The sequence below is a fragment of the Microtus oregoni genome, unplaced genomic scaffold (assembly GCF_018167655.1).
Source record: "Microtus oregoni isolate MIOR12 unplaced genomic scaffold, Mior012 000095F_ref0000231, whole genome shotgun sequence".
Classification (NCBI taxonomy): domain Eukaryota; kingdom Metazoa; phylum Chordata; class Mammalia; order Rodentia; family Cricetidae; genus Microtus; species Microtus oregoni.
The window spans coordinates 359205-386838 of record NW_024544708.1 but is presented as its reverse complement, the minus strand read 5'-3'; the positions used below and the strand labels follow the sequence as shown (position 1 = coordinate 386838).

At 39.8% G+C, this 27634-nt stretch overlaps 1 protein-coding gene and 1 pseudogene across 1 annotated transcript in view; both read left to right on the top strand.

Moving 5' to 3' along the window:
- Positions 1–24042, top strand: part of LOC121442770 (zinc finger protein 120-like) — a 28700-nt gene extending 4658 nt beyond the window's left edge. The window contains exons 2-6 of the mRNA XM_041644386.1: positions 2405–2531; positions 2732–2792; positions 3949–4670; positions 19144–19207; positions 23895–24042. Coding sequence (XP_041500320.1) covers positions 2405–2531; positions 2732–2792; positions 3949–4670; positions 19144–19207; positions 23895–24042 — 1122 coding nt within the window. The remainder of the gene's footprint in view (positions 1–2404; positions 2532–2731; positions 2793–3948; positions 4671–19143; positions 19208–23894) is intronic.
- Positions 24043–24264: 222 nt separating this feature from the next.
- Positions 24265–25541, top strand: LOC121442759 (annotated as a pseudogene).
- Positions 25542–27634: the final 2093 nt, after the last annotated feature.

Below are 27634 nucleotides of genomic sequence, written 5' to 3'. Positions count from 1 at the left end.
GTGGTTGCTGGGAATCGAACTCGGGTCCTTTGGAAGAGCAGGCAATGCTCTTAACCTCTGAGCCATCTCTCCAGCCCCTTTGAGAAATTTATTGATGTCTTCCATTCTTTTGCTTATGTTTTCCTCAATTTCTTTAAGGGGATTTTCATTTCCTCATCATCCTCACAAAGTTACACTAGAAATCATTTTCTTTCTTTTTTTTTTTTTTGGTTTTTTTGAGACAGGGTTTTACTGTGGTTTTGGAGCCTGTCTTGGAACTAGCTCTTGTAGACCAAGCTGGTCTCAAACTCACAGAGATCCGCCTGCCTCTGCCTGGGATTAAAGGCGTGCGCCACCACCCAGTTTGTTTTTGAGACCTGTTCTTGGCCTACTCTGTGTTTCAGAAAGCCACACCTCTGAGGTGTGTCTTTGCCCTCTGTCTTGGCCTGCTCTTTTGGTCTGCTCTCCTGGGTCACTCTCTTGGTCCAGTCTATGCATTTAATTTAATGAACATTTCCCAGAAAAGATCATGTTTCTCTCCTTGCTGGCCTTTCAATTTCCTATAAACCTTCAGTAAAAAAGGCTTTTCAAGATGAAATTCCTCATTGTATGTGATGAGTCTCAATATCCTTAACTAATTTTCTGACTTTTATGTCTACTGTGTTGTAGTTGGAATTAATCAGCCAACTTCCCACTTACACTGAAATGCTTTTATCATCATTATAGGCTTGATCTGTAAATCACAGAAAATAAAGAAGAAACAGTTGCTGTTCAGGGCTAAGGAGTTTTGTAGCCTGTAGTTTTAATTGTTTTGTTTGCTTGTCTGAGTAACCTTTGATGTGTGGCTCCAAATTCCTCAAAGTAAAATGAGGGGGGCTTCATTCATGGCTTTGTTTTTATGTTGTTGGATGATGACCCTGAATGTAGGCTTTTTAAATGTCAAGCATATGCTGCTGTGCTCAGCTTCTTACATATCTTAAATTTTATATTTGACAGAGGGTTTCATTCTGATCCCCAGGATGCCATGTATTCATGACATTAATACTGCCTGAGCATCCTGAGTCAGTGAATTGCCGGTGCATGAACTTCTTCCTGCTTGATTAGCTTGCTTTTAATTTTTCACTCAATTTGACTATTTTATGGGTCTGCATGGATATGTACCATATGGGTACTTGGTCATCAGAGTGATCAAAGCTTCTCAGAAATCCTGAACTTAGAATAATAAATAATTGTGGTCCCCATGTAAGTACTGACAATTGTGCCCACCTCTTTCAAGACCAGGAAGAGCTCAGTAGTACTCAGCCATATTTCCAGAACTATGTTAATTTGTTATGCCCAACATTTATATTGCTAATGTTTTCATCTCTCCATTTATAATTATTTTAAACATAAAGTACCTTTTCATAAAATGTTTGTGGTATTGCAGTTTAAAATAGGACACTTCAGCTGTCTGGAAGATGAACACAGAACTGGAGTGAATGTATAATTCTTTGTAGGAACTTCAGTACACAGCTCTAAATTCTTTCTGTGTGATTTGTTTATTTCACTGATTTTTTAAGGTTTATTTAATTATTATATATATACAATGTTCTGCCTATATGTCTGCCTGCAGGCCAGAAGAGGGCACCAGATCTCATTGCAGATGGTTGTGAGCCACCATATGGTTGCTGGGAACTGAACCCAGGACCTCTGCAAGAAGGATCAGTGCTCCAAACTGCCAAGCCATCTTTACAGCCCTGTTTCACTGATTTTTGCAATGGAGACAGGGTCTTAATGTGTACTTCCACCTGTCCTGGACATGATTTCATAGACTTGGCTGGCACTCATCTCAGAGACAAATCTACACACCTCTGCTTTATGAGTGTTTTGCTTAAAGGCATGAGTCAACATACCCAGTTTGTCCACCGTATTTTTTTCTATTTTGTAATTAGTATTTCTTCATACAATTTTCTTCATACAATTTTTCTGCGTGATTCCTGTTGATCCGTTTCCTTGACTATCTTTATTAATAGACAGTTCTTTTGTTGGTGATATCCCATTCAAAGGGTACAAAAATAACAGACATGACCCTTCTATTCAATTTCCTTCTAAAGTGTCTGCTTCGGAGCTGGAGAGATGGCTCAGAGGTTAAGAGCATTGCCTGTTCTTCCAAATGGTACTGAGTTCAATTCCCAGCAACAACATGGTGGATCACAACCATCTGTAATGAGGTCTGGTGCCCTCTTCTGGCCTGCAGGCATACACATAGACAGAATGTTGTATACATAATAAGTAAATAAATATTTTTTTTAAAAAAAGTGTCTGTCTCTGTCATGGAATAATAGTGGGGAACATCAGAATTTTATGACTATAGTGTTAAAGAAGTATGCATTTACAATGTTGTCACCATCATGCTTCTCTTATACACATGAATGTAATATTTTAGAGGGCAGTGACCTATGATGATGTGCATATCAGCTTCAGTCAGGAAGAGTGGAATTTGCTGGATCCTGCCCAGAAGAATCTCTACAAAGATGTGATGCTGGAGACCTACAGGAACCTCGCTACTATAGGTGAAATTAAATTTCCTTCATGATTCAAAATAAGGGGATAATTTTTTCTTGGTTAATGATGTTATTCTGTAATTTTATTTAGAAAGAATAAGAATTAGTTGAATAGAGCAGACATAGTTCTAAGGGTCCCTTCATATAACAGCTTAAATACTGCACAATTTTCAATAATATAACATACATTTACTGGCATTATATTTTAGGATGTAATTGGGAAGACCCTAACAGTGAAGAGCATTGTCAATTTTCTAGAAGACCTGAAAGGTAATTTTCATATACAAGCAGATAACAATGTGCCTCTGATGAAATTTTTATGTGTCTTAAAAGTTTTAGTTTAAAGCAATACTGATAACATGTACAGTTTTATCAAATTCTCACAAATCCCTATTTCATATATGTGAATTGCATTTGAATGACATTCTTTTAAGAAAGAAGTCAAGAAAACAATAGCTAAAAAGATAACATCTTTTGAGGCATAGCACCATGAGAGCTTTGTTGTAGATCTGCAAATAAATTTCTTTCTTGCTACTCATAATACAAAAGTATACACATTGAAGAGATTATAAGTATATCTGTAAAACTTTGTACTAAGCCAATAGCCCATAGTAAATCTTTTATTACTTGTAATTTCTTGTGACTGTACTAACTTTAGTGAGAGAAGCAGTTAGAGCTGAGTCAAGTGGCAGTTGTTTTCGAGTAACCTTGATATCTATACCACAAGATTGTGAGGAACAGCAGGTCAAACCCTGAGAATTCAATGTGGAAATCTCTTATTTGTAATTCTTCTTTACTATGGATACCATACATTGCTCTTGATACAAGTGTATTAGCACAGGGATATGGAGAGATGTAGGATACCACTCTCTAAGAACAATTAGATAACTGGTAGTCCCCATGTTGAGTATACTTGTTGAATTTTAATTAAGTATACAAGTAACTGGTTTTCCACCCTCATTGTTAATACATGAACAAATTCAAACTGCAAAAAAGCCCTATAAGTTCTAGAAATGTGCAAATAATTCTGAGTGTTCTAGTCCACATAGCATATGCAATATGATTCACAGTATAGGAGAAGTTATGAAAATAAAAGCTCTGGGTTTATCCAGTTCTCTTCATATATATATATATATATATATATATATATATATATATATTATCATATAGAAAAAAGATTCTGGATTCTGTGAAGGTATAAAGGTAAGCCATAAAAGAAAGGAATTGACCATTGGAGGTATCTTCCAAGTGACAAAACAGTGCCTAATTAAAGAGCAAAACATGAGTTTAGACACAGTTATAAAAACTTAGTATCTGAATCCTCTTTATAATTGGAACATATTATAAAATTAATTCATACAAATGTGTAGCCACAACAGCGTATTGAATATGGTGAAGTTTTTATATGTGCCAATTATCTTTGCAGGATTGAAAGAATTCAAGCTGGAGAAAAACTTTCAGTAGATATTCAATGTTCTGAAGCCTTCACACATGCCAGTCACCTTAAATGGAATGAAAGAACACATACTGGAGAGAAATCCCATGAATGTAATCAGTGTGGGAATGCCTTTGCAGCTCAGAGTCATCTTCAAAACCATAAAAGAACACACACTGGAGAGAAACCCTATCAATGTAATCAGTGTGGTAAGGCCTTTGCATGGTACACTGGTCTTCAATACCATGGAAGAACACACACTGGAGAGAAACCATATGAATGTAATCAGTGTGGTAAGGCCTTTGCAGGTCAGAGTAATGTTCAAATCCATAAAAGAACACATACTGGAGAGAAACCCTATCAATGTAATCAGTGTGGTAAGGCCTTTGCATGGCACACTGCTCTTCAATACCATGAAAGAACACATACTGGAGAGAAACCCTATGAATGTAATCAGTGTGGTAAGGCCTTTGCAGGTCAGAGTAATGTTCAAATCCATAAAAGAACACATACTGGAGAGAAACCCTATCAATGTAATCAGTGTGGTAAGGCCTTTGCATGGCACACTGCTCTTCAATACCATGAAAGAACACATACTGGAGAGAAACCCTATGAATGTAATCAGTGTGGTAAGGCCTTTGCTCAACACAGTAATCTTCAAACACATAAAAGATCACATACTGGAGAGAAACCATATGATTGTAATTATTGTGGTAAGACATTTGTAGATCAGAGTAATCTTCAAAACCATAAAAGAACACATACTGGAGAGAAACCCTATGAATGTAATCAGTGTGGTAAGACCTTTGCTCAGTATAATACTCTTAAATCCCATGGAAGAACACATACTGGAGATAAACCCTGTAAATGTAGTCAGTGTGGTAAGGCCTTTGCCCAACACAGTAGTCTTCAAAAACATAAAAGAACACATTCTGGAGAGAAACCATATGAATGTAATCAGTGTGGTAAGGCATTTTCAGCTTTAAGTAATCTTAAAAGGCATAAAAGATCTCACCCTAGGTAGGAACTCTTTGAATGTAATCAGTGGGGTAAGAGCTTTGCACAGCACAGTGATCTTCAAAAACATAAACAAATCTACAAAAGAGAGAAACTCCATGGATGTATTCAGTGTAGTAATGCCTTTGCAGTAATCTTCAAAGGCTTAAAAGTAAAAGAAATAGTATTAATGAAATCACTGTGATAAAGCCCTTTCATGTCTTATTCATCTTCAAATGCAGGATTGTACACATACAGAAGAATAACCATGAATTGGATCTGTGTGGTAAATCCTTTGTCACAATAATCTCCAAATACATTAAACCATTCAGGATAGAAACTGTGAATTTGATGAATGTAGACTTCAAAAACATTACAAAAATCATACTCCAGTGAAACTCTATGAATAAATTCAATGTGATATTTTGTAATTTATACAGGAGTAAAACTTTTTGTGTGTAATCAATCTGATAAAGCTTTTGCAAATTACAATATCCTTTGGATACCTGAAGAACAACCCGAGGGCTTATTCTAAATTGTTTTTCAAGATCCTAAGCCTATACATTTACAGTCAGATAACTAACAGCATTCATTCTGTAGAAAAAAAGCTGATAGTGTCAATAATCTGTTCAATATGATAACACTTTAGTTTATTTGCACCAGCAAACTAATGGAAAAAACATATTATTTGGAGTTATGAAGTCCTACAGGCAGGAAAATCAGCCAGTCAAAGAATCACACCCTGTAATTGAAATGAGATCCAAGAGAAAACACTTTGTCCCTGAATCTAGAGCTAGTTATAAGAACATCACCCTAAAACAGAGCCAAAAAGTTAAAAAGAGCCAGTGAAGGAAACACACTTTGGCTCTCAAACCAGAGCCAAAGAAACACACTCTTCCCTTGTTCAAATGAGCACCAAAGCAACCAATCTCTGAGCACAAAATCCAGCCCAACTCTCTGGTTGTTCAAGCAGAGGGATTGAAATCTGACCAGTTCCCACCTTCAAAATCTCCTTAGAAGAGATCTGGTTTTAAGAAACCCTATATGAAGCCGGGCGATGGTCGCGCACGCCTTTAATCCCAGCACTTGGGAGGCAGAGGCAGGCGGATCTCTGTGAGTTCGATGCCAGGTTGGTCTAGAAGAGCTAGTTCCAGGACAGGAACCAAAAAAAAAAAAAGCTACAGACAAACCCTGTCTCGAAAAAATATAAAAAAATATTTTAATTGTTTTTATGTGGTGTGTGTGTGTGTGTGTGTGTGTGTGTGAGAGAGAGAGAGAGAGAGAGAGAGAGAGAGAGAGAATGAGAGAGAGAATTTTTGGATTGATATTTTGTATCTTTAGAAAATTAAGACTTTGGGCCGGGTGGTGGTGGCGCACGCCTTTAATCCCAGCACTTGGGAGGCAGAGGCAGGCGAATCTCTGTGAGTTCAAGACCAGCCTGGTCTACAAGAGCTAGTTCCAGGACAGGCTCCAAAACCACAGAGAAACCCTGTCTCGAAAAAAAAAAATTAAGACTTTGGGTCTTCTTATACCAGGAATTACAGCAAACTTTTAAAAATCTGATCTTAGTCTTGGGAATGAATATTTCTTAGTCACCTCACCATGACTTAGTGCTATAAATGTTTAAATTCTATTTAGAACACTTTTAAGTCTGCAATAGGAAAGAAGTCATGAAGAAATTCCTATTCATGAAAAAATTTTAATGACATTAAACATCACCGATTTCTTCAGCTTCATGAAAAAATATTTTTTATCATAGCATTGAAAGAAGTAAATTACATACCACGTTCAGTCAAGACAGATGGAGGAGATCATTGTATTGTGGTTTCTATTTTAAAGTATTTGAGGGAGTCACTAACGTGTGCTGTATATGTGGCAAATCCATTTAGTGAAGTTTATTTTGTAGCCCTTATATTACTTCTATGACTTTAGTTTATCTTCTATTCTGTCTGTCCCTAGTGATAGGTATTTTTCTACTGTAATGTATATAATGGAGCCTCCATCATATAATTTTTCCCATTGGTTAATGAAATACCAGGCCATGTTTGATCATGATTTACTCATAAGGGTGGTGGTTTGTGTTTCTGGTTTTGATTTTCATCTTTTCACAAATTCCCTTGAGATTTTGTTATTTGTTGTTCATCTTACCTTGGATGTCAGTAATGACTCAGGGATACATTTGAACTCAGGATGCTCATTTGTCTTCTGCTTGAGTACTAGTCCAGAGGTAGATGATGAACTTTCAATGTGCTGGGTTTTCAAGAGAATTTAACAATGTATATGTTAAAATGACTAACAAAAGAAATTATAAGAAACATTAAATAATTCATGTGTGTATTCAAAGATTTTCATTTATCTGATATGGATGTACTAATGTATGAGAATCAGCAAACAACTGTGTATCTAATACCACAGCTTGATGTTCTATAGAAATTGAGGATAGGTTTCTAGTCTTACACACAACAGTCCTTTCCCCCTGAGCCATTTCAGTGGTGCTCAATTTCAATTTGAAGAAATATTACAACAAGAAAATTTGTTCGTTTTGAGGACTATGCATTTATTTATAACACTCTTAGAACCAAAATTATACACCAGAAAATTGCCACATTTAGTAAAGTTCATTGCTGCTATGTCTGACCTGGGTTCTATCTCTGCGTTATGCACCATACTTCAACAAATTTTCTCATATTTCTTCACTTCACAAGAAGTGCCATTGAGGTCATGTGCAGTCAAATAACTCCAAAGGTTTAATCACGAGAACTCACAAAGCAGAAGTAGATCATAGACCCCTGTTGGTGTTCCTGTCAGTGCTACATACACATCATGGCACGGGTGTATTCACACAGTCACACTTCAAACATTTATAAATGGGTGTAATTAACAATGCAAAGAAAATAACCTGTTATTGAGAACATATGAAATGATTTGGTCATTTAAATTATAGAATTTTGCGAAAAGTTACTATCCATCAAAACAATGATGCTCCTTTTTAAATCTTATTTTATTATTTTTTTCTCTGACTCAATGATAAGTCCTTTAGAAACACATATTTCAACTGGACTTACAGGTGTATGGCTATAATTATAGCACACCAGAGTGTTGGTGGGCCTGATCATAGTGAGGCCAGCTTCTTCCCCATCATAAATTCATGCCATCCATGGCTATGAGGAAGTATCCTGTCTCAAAAATTCTAAAAGAAAGAGCCTATCTCAAATAATATAACCTTTTGCTAATAAAATCTGGCTGGACTCAGACTGATTTCAACCAACTTTTTAGTATCTTTACTCACATAAAAAAACTGATAACAATAACATAAGCATATAGATATTCCATTCACATTCAATCCATTGAATCTTTTGACAACCATCTAGAGGGCATTTATGTGCTAAGACACAGAAGGAACAGTGGGACACCTTCACCTTCCACATTATAATGACAGATATGGTAACTGGACAGTTGTCTCAAAGTACTGCTCCTCTTGGGTACCCGAGTTTGGTTTATAGCCCCACAACCCAGGTACCAGTGGTGATAAAAAGGTGGTGTCTAATGCTCTGTCTGGAGTTACAGACAGCTGTGGGTACGTAGTATCAATGTTAGGCCCTGTGGATGAGTATCCAGTGTTCTAAATGCTGAGTCTTCAGCCTCATGAGCATGTCATTAATAATAGTGAGGTGGGAAAGGCTGATATAATAAGTTTATCTTTTCATCACCCTTCATGACCCAGAAGAACTAAAGATTGACAGTCCCAGAATCTAACTTAGACTTGGTTCTTTTAGAATTTCTGATCATTATGCATGATCAAAAAGATAGTTTTGCTCTGTAAATCTCCATCTGCCTAAGTGGTTAGATGTGCCTTTTTCTTTGTTGTTGTTAGTTTTTTGTTTTGTTTTGTTTTGTTTTTCAAGACAGGATTTCTCTGTAGCTTTAGATCCTGTCCTGATCTAGCTCTTATAGACCAGGCTGGCCTTGAAGTCACAGAGATCCACCTGCCTCTGCTTCCAAAGTGCTGGAAGTAAGGCATGTGCAACCACTGCCTAAGTTCTCTTGTTCCTTTTTAAATTGTTCAGAGTATAACCTTGGGTCTGAACACAAAAGAGACTTAAAAATGACATTTTATATGGTATGCAAAATTTTTTTTCCAGGCTGGCTCCTCTTTTAAAAATTAACCACCCCAGGTGCATGCAGTTTTTAAAGAGATTTTTTTTTTATTAAACTTAATTTTGTGGAATAATTTATCCAGAGGAAGGTGCATTAATTTTAGAACATAAGTATCTCCAGTTTGTAGAATAATGTTTCTGAATCAAAAGTTCTTATTTTGGATCAAGTTCCCTTGATCCCACTCCATTGTTCCCCAGGGGAATGACCTTGTTCTCATGATTAAACCAACTAAATTTTTAGATTGAACAAATCATTCACCACTTAGTCATACAATTAAAAATTTGAGTCATATGGTCAACTTTCCATTTCAGTAATAGAAAAAGGATTTGTGTGTGGAGCATGATTTTTGCCTTCATACCATAATAGGTGGAATAGTTTACTGTGTACACTATAGGGGAAACACTGAAGTCAAACAGTTGTGGAGTCACCATTATGAAAGAAGACATGATTATGATGGATATGTGATTTTATTTTTTCCCAACATGTATTGATCCATGTCATGTAAATGAAGTCAGACCAGATTTCTGTATACAATGTGAGAAGATTTATTGAGCCAAAGAATATGGAATTTGCAAGAAGGAACTCTCATACAGATGTGTTCAACCTTGCTGTCATTGTTCCATCCATTCGCTGTAACTGCATGTGTCAGCTGACAGGTCTCAGCAGCTGACGGTACACATGAGCACAGGCTGAAGTAATAGCTTATTACTGCCGTTCCCTCAGTGCAGGGATTATTTTAACTTTTGGAAAGTCAATAGAGCTATGTTTTTTTAATTATATATTTTTTTAAAAAAACAATTGTGAGTTTTAATTTTTAAATTTGAATTCCTTTAAATTTATCCTTGCTCTAATCTCTTATTTCTTTCTGTCCCCCATTGTTTCCAGGTCATTAAGAATTTCTTTCTTGTGTTTACAAGTTATGTTGATTATTTATTTCTGTTTAGAGCAATGCCTCCTGTAGAGTAGGCTTGCCTTACACTATGCAGTTGAGAATTTTATTGAACTCACTATCCTTCTGCTCCCCAGCACCGGATAGAAAGTCCTTCAACTGCTTCAACACTGTGCCTCATCTGGTCAGTTAGAAAAAAATATATACCAGTAAATGAGTGCCCCCTTGTGTAAGAACTGAATTTAAAGGTCAACTTTAAACCATGTGCAGTCCAAGCACAAAAAGTTATAGACAGAAAGGAGCACAAATATTTCCATCTTTTGAAAGTAGTACACTTTAGAAATAAGTAGTTAAGATGATTGCTTGATGCATGGCCCTAATTAGTATTGTTAATAAAATCCCAGAGAAGATATTGGGGAACAGCTGTCAGAAGAGAGAAGCAACCAGCAGTCAAATTCACTTTCTACCTCTCCAAATCATCAGACCAAATGGGGGATGAGATCCTGTCTCCACCCACCTTATATTCCTGTCTTTATCTCCCAAATGCTAGAATTAATAGCATGAACCACTTTCTGTCAGATCCTGTCATCCAATAGTGGTTACCTCCAGCCTCTAATCTCCAGGCAAGCTTTATTTATTAGAACAAACACAAAATATATTGTAATTGATAAATGTTCTGACTTGTCATTTCTAGATTACACAGACCAGGGACTTGAGAGTTTAGGTAAAGAATGGAACTTATTATGGAACCAAATTTCAGAAGGTCCACTAGTGTGAACAAAATAGACCTGGATAAAATGCTGTGAGCCTGCCTAAAAGAACTCTTATATTACAGGTTTAAGATGAACATTTTGAGAGAAAATGTATGGCTAAAACTTGTGCTCTAATATGAATGTTTCAACTCTAGGGCACATGGCCATAAAACCTATTTTAACTTTTTTTTAAAAAAAATATTTATTTATTTATTTATTTGCTATGTATACAATATTCTGTCTGTGTTTATGTCTGCTGGCCAGAAGAGGGCATCAGACCTCATTACAAATGGTTGTGAGCCACCTTGTGGTTGCCGGGAATTGAACTCAGGACCTTTGGAAGAGCAGGCAATGCTCTTAACCACTGAGCCATCTCTCCAGCCCCCCTATTTCAACTTTTTAAAATAAGTTTTTGGAGATAACAATTGCTTAGTTTCCCTCTGCTTCATCCTTCTTCTAAGCCCTTCCATAGCTTCTTCATTGTTTTCTAATTCATGGCCTCTTTTTGCTTTAACAGAAGTTACTGTTTAAATATGACCTTTGTTTGGCATCAGGATTTAGGAGTTACTATGCAGAGGATATTCTGCACTGAACATTGAGTGTGTAGTAGATTATGCACACAAGGAACACTGTATCTTGAAAAATAACAGGAAGTGCACTGAGAGACTGACAAGAGTTTCTACTAAAATACAAACTTTCTTGATGAGACTCCTGTCTTCCCCTAGGGTCTAAGGCCATAGCTGGAAAGCCTGTGCAGTCTAATCATTTGATCTCTGCTCATCTAGTAGGGGAGCTGCTATTTTCCTGAGGCCCAGAAGGGTGATTGTAAGAGGCACCATTGGGAAGTAGATTTTGGTATTCTTGCTTTCTCCTCTTATGGTGCTCTAGTTATGATGCTCTGGGGGAAATGTGAGGGAGACCATAAGTCATGCCATGGTAAGTAGTGGTGCATTGCCTTCTGAACAGGAAAAGCAGGTTGGCTGAGCTGACAGATCTGGGAGTTTGATGGCTCATAAGACAGTGTGGTTCTGTTCATTCATGTGCTGATCATGCACCCTGGACTCTAAACATTCTTGCGTGTGGATTTGGAAAATAGTGTAAAGAGACATAGAACGAAGACTGCAGTATAAGATAGTGACAAAGAATACATTCTTATTTTCATCTAAAAGATTCTACACTCAGTATTATGTAATGGAGAAAACAAACAGTGAAAATAATGCACGTTCCACAATTTAACAATGAATCTGAATGTGACATGAGATTGTGTAATATCATGGGAAATAGACTCTGATAGCAGGAGGTTGGGATTTCCCACAGATATCAACTAAAATTAAGTGACATCATGTTGTATTGTTAGAGTTGATGAAAATTACACATATTTAGTGTGTGTATTCTGGAGCTTTTGGACATACACCCCCATGGCCAGCACCTTTACCATAGGAAACACAGTGACTTGTAATGCCTAGACATTCTCTTTATATTCCTGTGTTTATGTGTCTTCATAATATACAGAGTACTCATAAAATGACATAAATTACTGTAGATCACAGCAATCTCCTCAGCATATTATGCATATTATTGAAATTAGAATGAAGAAGTATTCCTATACTTCTCATGTTTATGGCAGGTATTTCTGTGGTGGCTTAAATGTACAAATGACCTAAATGTTCGCATATAGAGGAACAGTGCTGTGCATGAGGTCACTGTGCTAAACCAAAATGAATGATGACAACAATGGTCAAAAAGCTCAGGCACTCCTAAAGTACTGTCACAGTCTGTATTGCATTCATCATAAAACAAAATGTAATTACAGCTTAGGCTATGTCAAACCACCTATTTCTTCCATCTGCTTTTAATCAACTAGTGCAGTCTCATAAATCAGATGGAAGTGAGAGCTTCAGCAATGAAAAATGAGGGGCAGAAAAAAATAAATCTAGCTGCGGCAATCACTTTTAAATAGTTTTCTAATGTTCATTTAGTCAGTATGTGGAGAACAAAAGTATCAAGATTTTTGTAGAAAGGTTTGTTTCTTTTTTTAAAATATTTATTTATTTATTTATTTATTATGTATACAATATTCTGTCTGTGTGTATGCCTACAGACCAGAAGAGGGCACCAGACCTCATTACAGATGGTTGTGAGCCACCATGTGGTTGCTGGGAATTGAACTCAGGACCTCTGGAAGAGCAGGCAATGCTCTTAACCGCTGAGCCATCTCTCCAGCCCCCAAGGTTTGTTATAAAGATGAGCTGCAAATGTGCTATTGTAATGTAAAAATGCAGGGAATTGCTTAATTTTGTTAGTTTGAGAAATTTTTGCCAATGATTTATACTATACATGAAGTAAAAACAAAGTTAAGAAACAGAATGCCTGTTTTGTTTGAATTTAAATAATGACAATAATTATAGTTTGACAAAAATATGCTAATCTTATACATTGAGTCTTTGTTTTCTTTTGTTGAAATAACCCACCTTAAACAGTAATCCTTTCATTTATGCTTTGTATACTGTTTAAACAATTAATATTTTAATGTATCAGTTAATAAATGATTAAAATATAATTAGCCTAGCAATACATAATACCATTACACATGCTTTTATATTACTTAAATAGTTACTCAAATAGTATTTCTCCTTAGAGGGAAGCAAGAGTATTCTTTTGGAATTAAATGAACAGTGACCTCTATAATATTCCACAATTCAAACGAGTAGAAGATAACACAAGAAAATGGCCTTGGGTTTGGTTCCGACATGATTTAACCCTCACATTGCTGAACTTGTACAAAGATATTACATTTGCCGGTGGTACATGTTTAAGAAACAAATAAGTTCCAGCTGATTGCTTTTAAATCATCTGCAGTACTCCAAAGGAAGCTTTCTTATGCAGTCATTTCAGACTACCAACTGATTTGTAAGCCTTTGGGAGATCTTGCTGTCTTACTTCAATCCCTTCCCTCAATTTAATGAAGGTCTTTATCTGCACAAGTACACTTTATGTCACATTGTGAAGACCAGTGAGATCATTTCTTTCATGTGCACATATTCTTGGATATATGCACGTATTCATTCATGTGCCACACTAGGTTGTAGGTGGTTGATAATTGGCCAGTCTGAACAGCCACATTGTTTTCATTTATTGGTGGCACCACCTTGCGGTGTCAGTAAAGAAATCACTTTTGTAGGCTGACACATCAAAAATTTCTTTTTTTTTTTTTTTTTTTTTTTTAGTTTTTTGAGACAGGGTTTCTCTGTAGCTTTGGAGCCTGTCCTGGCACTAGCTCTTGTAGACCAGGCTGGCCTCGAACCCACAGAGATCCGCCTGCCTCTGCCTCCCGAGTGCTGGGATTAAAGGCGTGCGCCACCACCACCCGGCCAAAAATTTCTTTTATCCTTTCTTTTATTTATAGACTATTTATCCATCATGCATTTAACTAACTCATCATTTTGAACTATCAATAAATTGGACACAAAATTAGAAGTGCAAGAAATACTATTCCAGGGGCTGGAGAGATGGCTCAGCGGTTAAGAGCATTGCCTGCTCTTCCAAAGGTCCTGAGTTCAATTCCCAGCAACCACATGGTGGCTCACAACCATCTGTAAAGAGGTCTGGCACCCTCTTCTGGCCTTCAGGCATACAGACAGAATATTGTATACATAATAAATAAATATTTTTAAAAAAAAGAAAAAAAGAAATACTATTCCACAGTAGAAGTCAGCAATCCTATCTTTGGCCCCAGAACTTTGTGGTAAATTTTAATAGGTTATACTGAATGTAACCAAATAGATCGGTGTACTGACTAAGAAAAGACATTTCTGGAAAGGATTTGAAGGTACTTCCCCATAATGGTGCCCAGAAACTATTCAAGAGGCAGCCATATTGAACAAAAGACCAGAGAGGGAGAGCAGCCACTTGTAAATTAATGGCCTTCACACCAGAGAGAGTCTGTCTTAGAGAATCAAATCAGGCTCCACACATTCTTTCAATTACAGAAATACAGGGAGAGCAGCCAGCAGGATCATAGCCTGGGCCCTCAGGTCAGGCGGAGAAAGAGGACACATAATCACCAAATTAGGATCTCTTAAAAGAGCTGCCTTATCTGTCACCAATGCTGAGACAGGAAGCCCTCTGTTAAAGGGGACAAGCCTCTGGTCACTGCTATCAAACACAGCCCACCAAAAAAGGCAGTTACAAAGAAGCTGTGTTTGACTATGCTTTTTGGGTGTTTAGAATCTTTTCCCAAGTTATTTCAGATTTTATGTGAAAATTTTGCCTACGCATTGAAGGGTCATTTTTTAAATCTATTTTTATTGAGCCCTGCATTTTTCTCTGCTCCCCTCCCCTTCGACTCTCTCCCAAGACCCCCATGCTCCCAATTTACTCAGAATTTGTCTTTTTCTACTTCTCATGTATATTTCTCTTAGGGTCCTCATTGTTGTTGAGGCTCTCTGGAATTATGATTTGTAGACTGTGTTTCTTTGTTTTATGCATAAAAACCACTTATGAGTGAGTGCGTGTGATAATTTTATTTCTGGATCTGGGTTACCTCACTCAAAATGATGTTTTCTAGTTTGATGCATTTGCTCACAAAATTCAAGACATTGTTATTTTCTGCTGTGTAGTATTCCATTGTATAAATGTACCACATTTTCCTTGTCCATTTTTTGGTTGGGGGATATTTAGTTTGTTTCCAGTATGTGAATGGAGAAGGTACCTTAGAGTAGGTACCCCACCAGTGGAGGAGTTTGAACTGGGAGGTGATGGTTAAGGAGAAAGGGCTTGCCATGAAGCAACTCAAAAAAGCTCAGGTCCGTAGGGGAATGTGGGGTGGCCCTCAGGCGAGAGCCAAGATAACCTGAGTTCAGTGAAGAGCTTGGTTAGTTGTTGTTTGATGAGTCCCATTGTCCAGGAGATGTTGAGAGCTTCTGACACTAGCTCCATGACCCTGAGCCACCGCATCTGCTGTTTCCCTGGAGACTGAAAACACTCCTATCCATCCTGTAAAAGCGTAAAATTGGTAAGGGAAACTTAAGGCCCAAGTGAGAATAAAAGTAATGGACTCACCCGCGACTTGTATCATGACCCTAGGCTAGGCGAAGGTTACGGGATAAACCAAATCTGGGCAGCCTCTGCAAGGCTGAGACATTTGAAGGCTGGCACAGCTTCACTTGCCGATAGTGAGTGATGAGGCCGGACCTCCATGGCTTGGCATAAAGGACAAGTCTGTATTGTGGCATTGTGATTTCCAGTGTCCAGGTTGCTAGCAGATAGGGCAGAACCTCGGAGCAGGTGTAGTGCAATATCGTGCCACGAGACCATTTAGGCCACACTTGATACAGCCCTATGATTGGCTTCCCTTGTCCCCCTTCCTGTGATCTTAGGGCAGCTGCTAAGGCCTGGGCCTGTAGATTGTTGTAGCTTTGTCTGTCGGGAAGACTCAGCTGATTCCTCTCAGGCATTAAAAACTTTAAAGGCCATTTTCACCAATTCCCATATAGGAATTTGGGGACCATCCTCAACTTTTTTTTCCCTAATATCTGGTTCTGACTGAGGAAGCAGAATTATTAGTAGAAAAGGAAAGCAGCTACTTTTCTACCTGATAGATTTGGAAGAGAAAAGGGAACAGGGGAGAGACTAGCCCAGTGTGCATAAGGGATCCAGGAGTGCAGAGAGGTGGGAGGGGGAGGGGAAGGTTGAAATTGACCTTGAACCTCTGACTTGGGAAAGGGAGGGGGAAAGAATGTTGCTCCACAGGAGGGGTTGGGAAGTGTGGGTTTCAGGGAGTTGGAGAGGGGCCAGTGCCTCTGGCACTGTGGTGCTGAGAGACACTGGCTACTAAGTGGGGGAGGGGGGGCAAGAGTGCAGAAGCCAAAAATCATGGACATATATATGTAAGCTCTGTTTATTTGTATCAGACAAGCTCAATTTAAAAAGATCTTTGAAAGAGGCTCATAGGGGCAACAACAGACCTGGCTTTGAACTGTAAGTGTCCATTTTAGAGTCTATGCCCAACCACGTGGCCTACGTCCATTTTAGCATGTCCTCAACTGTATATTGGATGCCTGGTGTCCCAGGACAGACAGATCTCCAACTCAGCCAAGCCTGATCCCACGGGATTGACTGCCACCTGACTCGAATTCCCGGTGTGAGTTCATGACTTCAGCGGGAATCCGAAAACGACAAAAATAAGTATGAATGGGTCCCCCAGAACTCTATAGCATAGATAAGAAAAGGGACTCATCAAGACACAGCCACTGTGGCCCAGAAGCCAGTTGTCAGCATGGTGTAGAGAGCTCAAACTATAGAGTAGGGGCCTTCCAACACATGGCCTGTGAAGTGGAAAGGGCCTGGCCTAGCTTGGCGGGACCCTCCAAAATGTTAGGAATATTCATTTTTTAAAAAATGTATTTAGCCGGGCGGTGGTGGCGCACGCCTTTAATCCCAGCACTCGGGAGGCAGAGGCAGGCGGATCTCTGTGAGTTCGAGACCAGCCTGGTCTGCAGAGCTAGTTCCAGGACAGGCTCCAAAACCACAGAGAAACCTTGTCTCGAAAAAACCAAAAAAAAAAAAAAAAAAAAAAGTGGGCTTAGTAGAATGTTTCACAAGCTGTGTTTCAGGTTGTCTAAAAATAGCTACTTAAAAATGACAATTAAAGAATTCCGTAGATTGCTTCTCAGCCTTTTCCCAAAAATCAAGTGAAGAATCCAGTAGTTGTTCAGCCCATGAGGCTTGATGTCTCAAATGATTTTAAGTATTCACCGAAATTTCAAAGAAGTAGTCTCTAGTACTACTAAAGGAATGAGCTTGGTAGCCAGTGCAAGTTGATAAAAAAGAGACTTTTCTACTTCAATATACTTTATATGCAATTGCTGCTACCAGAAGGTGAGAAGGTTAAAATTAGATCATAATCTTGTTTGATTCAGATTTTCTTTTTTTTTTTTTTTTTTTTTTTTTTTGGTTTTTCGAGACAGGGTTTCTCTGTGGTTTTGGAGCCTTTCCTGGAACTAGCTCTTGTAGACCAGGCTGGTCTAGAACTCACAGAGATCCGCCTGCCTCTGCCTCCCAAGTGCTGGGATTAAAGGCGTGTGCCACCACCGCCCAGCTGATTCAGATTTTCTTGCTTTTGTGATTTCAAGACAGGATTTTTCTGTGTAGGTGTGGAACTCATTCGGTAGGCCAGACTGGTCTCAAACTCAGAAAATCCCAGTGCCTCTTGTTGTGCCCAGATTATGACCACCAGAGAGAGACCACCAGATAGGTCCAGTCTGTAATAAGCAAGGTTTAATCAGCATAATGCAAACATGTTTGGAACTCATCTCCATCCCCCTTACTGAAAGGTAGAGAGGAGTTGTATCTCCTCTGTGGGGTAAGCTTTTAAAGCCTTAACTACAAAGAGAATCTTTGATGTTGCCTTAGCATGGGTACAAGGACTTTTGCTTCCTCCCATTCTGTAAAGTCAGCTTTCTCCTTGTTCTTAGAGCAAGGCCACTGTCCTTGAGTTAGGCCATCTTTAACAGCCTGTACCAGGTGGCTGGCTGGGCTGACCTAGGTGACCTTCTGCTTGGAATCTTGCAGGTGGGAGAGGGGAATTCCACTATCTTCCTGAGAAAACATTCTGCTAGGAAATTTCTTCTCTTCCCTTTGATAAGAAGGGGTGAGGGTCCCACACCTCTTGCTCCTGTGTCAAGGTGTTAAAGGTGTGCATGCCCACCAAGCAGCTAAAGGTGGGTCCTATTATTTCAAGCTATCCAGATTAGTGGAGGATTTTCCCATTCCAAAATCTTTAAGTAAAATCTCCCTCAGGTATAATTAATTCTTTGTGTATTGATTAATTCCAGAGGTAGTCAGTTTGACCACCAAAAATAGCCATTTCTACAGCCAAGACAAAAGAAATGAAAACAAAATTATTCTTGCTGGAGGCACAAAGTGCAAGGGAGTTATTTTCAAAACAGTGTTTTTCCTCAACAAAGGAAGAATGGGGATTTTCCTTAGGATGTCTGAACACACTCATGATATGTTCTCCCTTTTCTTAAGCATGCTAAATTAACAAATCCACTAGTGAACATGATTCCAATGTAAAAACAGATATTTAGGAAATCTTAGCACGAAGTCTTGTAGGAACATACGTAAATTAGACAAATGATGGAAAGAACTGACTCTGGCATGTTTATATTTTACCATAAGGTCTTAGTTGAAAATCAAGTAGATGACATTGTGAAAAGTAGATTGTCAATCTTGATGATCAATCTAAAAGATAACTGTACCAACACCGTATATCTCACAGACACAAAAGATAGAGAACACAAAACCAGAAAACTTCAAGGAAAAGTCACCTAAAAGCCCTCTATACAGTGCTCTTGGATGAACGGTTATGATGATCTCTGTTACTCTCAGAGCAAAGCTGGTTTTGCTCTGAGCAGGGTGGCAAGACAGAAGGCCACAGCTGCTTCCATGCAAGGTAAGAAGGAGTCCATTTTAACTAGACCTGGCTTGCTGTCTGTCTCAGGGTCAGGACATCACTGTAGAGAATTTCATTTTTTCTTTTCTCTAACCTTAAAGAAATCTTTAGTTATACAGTGTTTTGCTTGCATGTGCCTATGCACAGTACCTACAGAGGGCAGAAGAAGGGATGAGATACCTGGGACTTGAATCAGAACAAATGGTGTGCTAGCATGCAGGGTCCAGGAATGGAATCAGGGTCCTCTGTGAAAACACCCAGTGATGAGCCATCTATCTAGCCCCTCTTTTTAATTTAAAATTAATCTTTAAAATTTGTTAATCAAAAGAAAATACATCATTTTTTTTATTTCTTTATTCCATCCCTGCCACAATTCCCTGCCAACCTCATCCTTGTTAAGTGTGGGTAAATATGTATGCTGAAATACATAAATATGTCATGCCCAAATATGCAGTCTCCAAAAAGCCAACAAGGAGATCAAGTCCTATATATAAAAGCAAAGAGCCTTTATTTTATGCAAGTTTGCAAACTCGGTCTCTCTGCATGTCCTGTGTATTGGAATAACTGGAGAGCTCTGAACTGAGTTAGAGTTTGGTTTTGATAGTAGTCAAGGTGGGGGTGAGGGGTTTCTAAGGTTCAGGACCCCTGATTGGTTGACATTTGCCTAGGGGTGTCCTGGTGAGTGTGTGCTGGCAGGTGATCCTATCTAAAATGGTTGGAATGTTAAGCATTTCCTTTGGATGGTCTATTTTTGGGAGGTGCTTGGGTAATCTCAGTTTATATTGATATAGATTTTTGTAAATTGATACAAATTTACAGTTGTTTTGTTAGAAAATTATATATATATATATACATATATTTGTTTTTAATCTCAATCAAAGTATTGTACCTATATACCTTATATAACAATTCAATGCAAATGTGTAGGCCTTTAAAGTTATTATATCAACTAATTAGAATATCATGAAATATAAATTAGTAGTCATCAATTATAATCCATCTTGTAGTTATATTAGGTATATTTTCAAGGTCAAGCTGAGATATATTTTAGATAGTCTATGACAATTGGGCATGACTTACCATGGGTATGTTTTTCTCTGTAAATATGACCAAAAAAAGGGAGTAGAAGTTTATGTTCTCTCTTTGTTAGTCAGAACTGGTGCAATCCTGGCTGTTGGTCATCATAGCTCTTGGGAGAATTACAGGACAGGAGCATCTAGAACAGTGGCATCTACCTAGTTCTCTATTTCTGAGTTTATTTTTCCTTTGAACCCTGAATAAATTGTTAAATACACTTTTGTGGTTTCTCACTTCAATAGGTAGCATGGTGGTGTGCACGCAGACTTGGTACTAAAGAAAGAGCTGAGAGCGCTACATCCAAATCACAAGGCAGCAGGTAGTGAAAAATACTTATATGTCCCTTGACCCAAGAATGAACAAGGAAAGGGGGCTACATTTACATAACTGAGTACTTCACAGTAAAATAATGACATCTTGAAATTTGCAGGCAAATGGATGGATCTAGAACACACTATATTGATTGAGGTAACCCAGACCCAGAAAGAAATATTGTATGTATTCACTCATAAGTAACATTTAGACATAAAGCGAAGAAACACAAGCCTAAAATTCACAATTCCCGAGAACCTAGACAACATGAGGACCCTAAAGAGGCATACATGAATCTAATATACATGGGAAGTAGAAAAAGACAAAGTCATGACATCTGTTAGTTCTCAAACACAGTGGTGTTTGTTATACAGCTTGTTCCCACGCAATAGAAAAGAACTTTTTCTTTTTTTTAATATTTATTTATTTATTATGTATACAATGTTCTGTCTGTGTGTATGCCGGCAGGCCAGAAGAGGGCACCAGACCTCATTCCAGATGGTTGTGAGCCACCATGTGGTTGCTGGGAATTGAAATCACGACCTTTGGAAGAGCAGGCAATGCTCTTAACCTCTGAGCCATCTCTCCAGCTCCTGGAAAAGAACTTTTTCAATCCTGCTATTGACATGATATTTTTATGAATTCTGATGTCATCATCACATTTCCAAACAATAATTATTTAGTTTCTACATTTCCTTATGCTAGAGGACCTGACAGACCCATATGGGATCTAATGTGTGCTATATATATATAAGACAAAGCCTATTCCTGATTATATCTTGAACCTGAAAAAACAATGGAGTCAATTCTACATCATCTGGTATTAATTATGTGGTTTCAATATCCAAAGTTACTTTTTCTGCATATTGCAAATCAATAACTTTGTTGAGAAGTCCTTTAAAATCCCTTAGTACAGAAAATAGAACGCTAAGACAAATAACTATTAAAGGGACTAAAGATAATCTAAGATAAACTATAATTATGCTCTAAACCTACATCATCCAAACCTCTCCAGAATCACAAAAGTTCTAATCAATTGATTATTCTTGCAGAAGGCCCAGTGTAGGTGTGGCATTCTTCTGGGAACAACTGTTCACAGTTGTTTAGTCCTGTGCCATTAGGCAGAAATTCACAATGACTGGAAAGGTTACCGAGAAGTTTCTTTATGTCATGGGGACTAGAAAGCAGAGAGAAGGAATACACGAAAGGCCAGGGAAATATATAACTTGCACGGCACATCTCCAGTGACCTACTTCCTCCAACTATACTCTAAAGATCACACTAACCCCAAATGGTACCACCATCTGGGAAAAACAAGTCAATAAGCATGTGAACTATGGGCTCAATTCAATTTCAAACTCTAACCATGGCAATGAACTCCTAAGCACTAAAGCTAGACTTCACAATTGCTAGCCATTCTGTGTCATCAGTTTATCTAACATCTATCCATCTGTTCACATTGTTTTCATAATCTGCTTTCTAGGAGATCGCAGTGGGGCATGGGGGGATGTTAAAGTCCGTAGTGCAAGAATTAGATACCTGATTTTGGGTTCCCAGCACCCAAATAAAATGTCAGGTTCTGGATGCCTATGCCTGTAATTCCAGGTCAGGGGAAGAAGCAGACAAGAAGATTCCTGGAATTTATTGATTAATTAGAGTAGGAGAATTTGAGCGCTCCACTTTGAGATACTGTCTCAAAAAAATTAGAAAGACAGATTGATAGGTACATAGATAGGTAGGGAGATAAAGCACTTGGAGTCCAATCTCACGGCTACATGGAACTATCTGACAAACTAAACCAAAACTAAACAATGCTGACAGAATATCTGTAGTTGAGAGGCCTGAGAAGACAGGTGAGATTTTCTTGTAAGAAGAAGGAACTCAGTTTGAGCCCAAGAATCCATGCTGAAGAGAAAACGAAAAAAGTCACAAGGACTTTTAACACTAGTAATGGGAAAGGGACATGGAGACAAATGAGTACCTGGGGCTTGTTGGTCAGCTAGCCTAGTCTACTTGGAAAGTTACAAAGCAATCAGAGACCCTATCTGAAAAGAAATAGAAAATAAAAGTTTGATCAAATCAAAGGCCTGAAACCAGAGATTCACTTCTGTCTTCCAAATATATACACACACATATATACAATCACATACTTATATTTCCACAAGTATATACACACAGAATGCCCAAACATACACACACAGTTGTACAATAGCACATACAAATTCATACAATAGTACATACAATTCATTGCTAGCTCTGACTGTGTCTTTCTATGGTTATTTATGCTGGTTTATATTTGTAACACACATGTTCAGCTTTGAGTAGGTCTGATGTAAAAAAGATATCAGCTTCATGACAGGTTTTGAATATTTTGCAAAGCAAATCTCATGTACAAGGAACATCTGTGGTGGGGTGATTATTCTGTTGTATACTCTGAAGAATTGTCACACAATTTGCTTAAATAAAGCAATGACTGGCCAGCAGATAGGCATGAGACAGAGGGAGCATGTCTAGATTGTGTCACGCTAATAAATGTTTTACTATGTGGAGAATATGTGTTAACTTAAAAATGTGACAGGTAGTTAGTAATAAGCCTGATATATTGGTCAAGAATTTTCAATTATTAAAAGCCTTAATGTAGTTACTTTGAACTGGTATGTAGGAAAGAAAAGACTGTGAAGGCGTAAGTCACAAACAATGCCACACCAATTCGGGGTTATGATTATTAGGGTGGTATTTATTTAAAGGGGAAAAAACTTACAGATCACTGTCCCAGGCAACAGCCCTCTACGCAACCAGGAAAGGAGTCTAGTCACAGGCGGAGCAGGAAGTGAAGAGAGAGAGGAGAGGGAAGTGGCCGCTTTTTTAAAGGGAGAGAAACCACGCCCCAGTGGGCTGGTACCTCAGCGGTGATAGGCTGGAGGAGTGGGAGGACCTCCCGCAACAAGACTGTTTAAAAATGGCATTCGGGAAGAGCAGAGGCGTTCTGTAGGGCTGGGTTGAAAGCCTCTGTCTAATAGCATCCGCCTGACCCCCAGTTGGGGGGCACCTAGCCAGGGGCTGTCCTCCCTTACTCTAGCCTTGCATGTACTTGGTATTAACCTAGACGCGGAGAGCGGGTCTCGCTCGGGGGTCAGAGAAGGAGGAGAGTGACCAGTCCTGGGCCCTTCCTGCATACCTGGTGGCGACCTGAACTCCAGCCCTAGGGAGTGGGCAGGACCTCTAGCCATGCAGCGCTCCCTGCTTTTCCTCTCCTTCAGCGTTGTCTACTAGCTACTTTTCCTGCTCTCTGTCCCAGGAGACGAACGTTTGAGCCTGAGATGGCAGCCACCCTGCTCATGGCTGGGTCCCAGATCAGACTTAATGCCAATGCCTTCTCGACATTTCTAACCATGTCTCTAATTTCAAGAAGAAAGGCTGGGACTAAACTCCTAGATGCTAAGTAGTGAGGAAGCATTGTGTGATTTCAGGCCCCTGTGACATTTGAAGATATGGCCATGTACCTCACTCAGGAAGAATGGAGACCTCTGGATCCTACACAAAGAGACCTTTACAGGGACGTGATGCAGGAGAATTAAGGAAATGTTGTCTCACTGGACTGTCAGATCAGGAACGAGAACGAAACAAACCCGAAAGAAGAGCTTAGTGAAGATGTGGAGTTTGTGACCATGTCCGAAGAGCCTATTGGGGATGCTGAGAAGAACCTGGAAAGCGAAGAAGTCTTTGAAAGTGGGGACAGGTCCGAAAGACAGTGGGGAGAGCTGACTGCAGAGGAGTGGGTCAGCTACCCTCTCCAGCAGGTCACTGACCTGCTGGCCCACAAAGAAGTTCACACAGGCATCCGCTATCACATATGTTCTCTGATGGAGGAAGGTCATTGGTTAAATAAAAAGAAACTGCTTGGCTCTCATTGGTTAGAAGATAGGTGAGAGGAGTAAACATAACAGAACGCAGGGAGTAAGAGGAAGTGAGCTCAGACTCCACAGCTCTCCTCTCAAGAGCAGACGCCTCAGAGAGACGCCATGCTCCCAGCTCCCGGGAAGATGGATGTGATGAAGCTCAGACCCAGGATGGACGTAGGCTAGAATCTTCCCGGTAAGCGCACCTAGCTGTGCTACATAGAATATTAGAAATGGGCTAGTCCAGGTGCGAGAGTTAGCCTAGAAGAGGCTAGATAGAAATGGGCCAAGCAGTGATTAAAAGAATACAGTGTCCGTGTAATTATTTCGGGGCATAAGCAGGCTGCCGGGGTGCTGGGAACGCAGCCCCGCTGCTCTTTTTACTACAGTTCTCAGTGTGGGGAGGCCTTCAGTCAGATTTCAGACCTCAATCGACACCAAAAGCGCACACGGGACACAGACCCTACAAGTGTTACAAATGCGGCAAGGGCTTCAGCCGCAGCTCCCACCTTATCCAGCATCAGAGAACACACACGGGCGAGCGACCCTATGACGGCAACGAGTGGGGGAAGAGCTTTGGAAGGAGCTCTCACCTCATTCAGCACCAGACAATCCACACCGGGGAAAAGCCGTACCACTGCAACGAGTGCGGGGAGAACTTCAGCCGCATCTCGCACTTGGTCCAGCACCAGCAGAGGCACAGGGGAGAGAAGCCCTACGAGTGCATGGCCTGTGGGAAAAGCTTCAGCCACAGCTCCCATCTGATCACACACCAGAAAATTCACACCGGGGAGAAGCCCTATGAGTGTAACGAGTGCTGGCGAAGCTTCGGGGAGAGGTCAGATCTCATTAAGCACCAGAGGACTCACACGGGAGAAAAGCCCTACGAGTGTGTGCAGTGTGGAAAGGGGTTTACACAAAGCTCCAACCTCATCACCCATCAAAGAGTTCACAGGGGAGTGAAGCCTTACGAATGTACCAAGTGTGACAAGAGTTTCAGCCGGAGCTCAGCTCTTATTAAACACAACAGAGTCCATACCGACTAAGTCCTATATTCCTGAGTAAGAAATGACTCGTGGAGGTAGTTATATTTGATTTGATATCAGTGAGCTTCCTTTAGATTGACTTTCCTTATTGTTGGCCACGTTTTCAAACATGGTAGAATACGACCCCTTTGAAATTCCGACCCACAGCGTTGGGGAAGTTTTCCCCTTCTCCAAAATAGTTAGTTTTCTTCACTGGTTTTATTACAAGAATCGCTTCATCAGAAGCAGCCCCCGTTCCTAGTAACTTGAAAGCTGAAGACCATAGGACAAGATGCTGGTGGATGCTTAGTCCTGGAAATGGAGTAGGTTTTTAAAAAGTTGTTTTTTCCTCTCGTATCTTTGGCCCCAAAAGACTGTAGTGGGAATGTAGAACTGGACTAGGGTGGCCGCAGCTGCTCTGGAAGAAGGCATGCGGACTTGTCCTGGGTAGCCACTGTTCACACACCGCAGTGGCCGGGCTCATGCACTTCCCTTCCAAAGGGCTTTTTCCTTGAGTAGCTCATATTGGTACCTTGCCTTCTTGTGCACAGGATTCTGCACGCTGAAAGCAGTGACTGAATCACTTCCCTTGTTTCTCACTTGTATATAGCTTGCACGCTTTTGAAAGCTACCCGAAGACACAGTGTGAAAGGAGAAGGGTACAAGGTTGAGGACCAAGGGCCCTTGGATGGTGGTGACCTTAGCAAGAGATACCCATTGATGCTGTCATTAATCAGGTTTATGAATTGTCTTCAGAAATCACTTTAGAGATCGCAGTGTGGAAACTGCCTTTAGGAAAGGACAGGACCGCAGGTGATGATGGAAGGAGTAGAAGTGGGTTGACTCCTTCAGGGAAGGGAGCACCGAGCCCTTCCCAGGGAGCGACAGTCCTTTCTGTGTCCTTTGCCATCTAACTTTAACAGTTAGGTCACTCGCCCTTGTACTGCTAACTCTAGGGTTTGATAGGGCCACGCCCCAGTCTTTATCATAGCTCGCTTAAAGGAATGTGTATGTATAGTGAAGTGTGTATTCTAATAGCAGAGACCGAATTCCTAAGAATCAGCATGTTCTTACGTGATGTAGACCATAAGATAGAACTGTAGGCATACTCCATGTGAGAGAATTCCTTTACTTTTCTTGTGTTATGGGAAAGAATTTGAACACTGGTGCGCAGGCGTGCACTCTCCTGTAAGGCTTGGTTTTGTACAGAACTAAACTCTTGCTCGTATGTGTCCATCAGTTGTGAGACAATGACTGGACAGTTAGGTCCTTTGCCCTTTCTCAGACTGAGTTATCTTCTCCTGTGATGAAACCTCTTTGGCCTCATCAGAAGAAATGAATAAGCCTAAAGAGGAGTGTGTTTCCCGCCTCCAGGTACAAAGAGTTACAGTGAGAGTTGCCCAGTGTCGCCCAGTACCTCAGTTCTCTTTATCTCAGCCCAGGCAGGAATTATGAGTAGCCCTGATATTGGTGCTTACTCCGTCCCCTGGGGATGGAAGGGGATGGGGCCCAGTGCATTTTATGGTGCTTAGTGCAGACTTGCAAATGTTAACATGTTTTTTTTTTCAAGAAACCTTTTTTTTTTGCAGGGGTGGGGATTGGGGGTGGCACATGCCTTTAATCCCAGCACTTGGAAGGCAGAGGCTGGCAGATCTCTGTGAGTTCAAGGCCAGCCTGGTTTACAGGATAGAGTTCCAGGACAGCCAGGGCTACACAGAGAGTCCTTGTCTTGGAAAAAACAAAAAAATTTTTTGTTGAAGTTCTTTGGGATTTGGCATTTAGTGCTTTCACTACAGAGTCATTGTGAGTGAAGCTGGGTGACACCTACCGTGTCATTCACTAGTGACAGCCTCAAAAGCTACCAAATGAAAAGCACTCCGATTGGCCCCTCCCATTTGAGCATGAACTTGGGGCAGGCACGTGGTTTCTATTCTGTACGACATCTAGCCTGCTGTGGGTATTCACATTTTAACCGTTAGGTGACTTATGTATTCTTGGTAACTAAACTCAGATATGGCATCTGTATGTAGCCAATGACTTGGTTGAGTCATTGTAAGTGTCTGCTTGGGAGTAGCTTTTAGAAGACAGCACCTCTGATCCAACTTCATTTTACC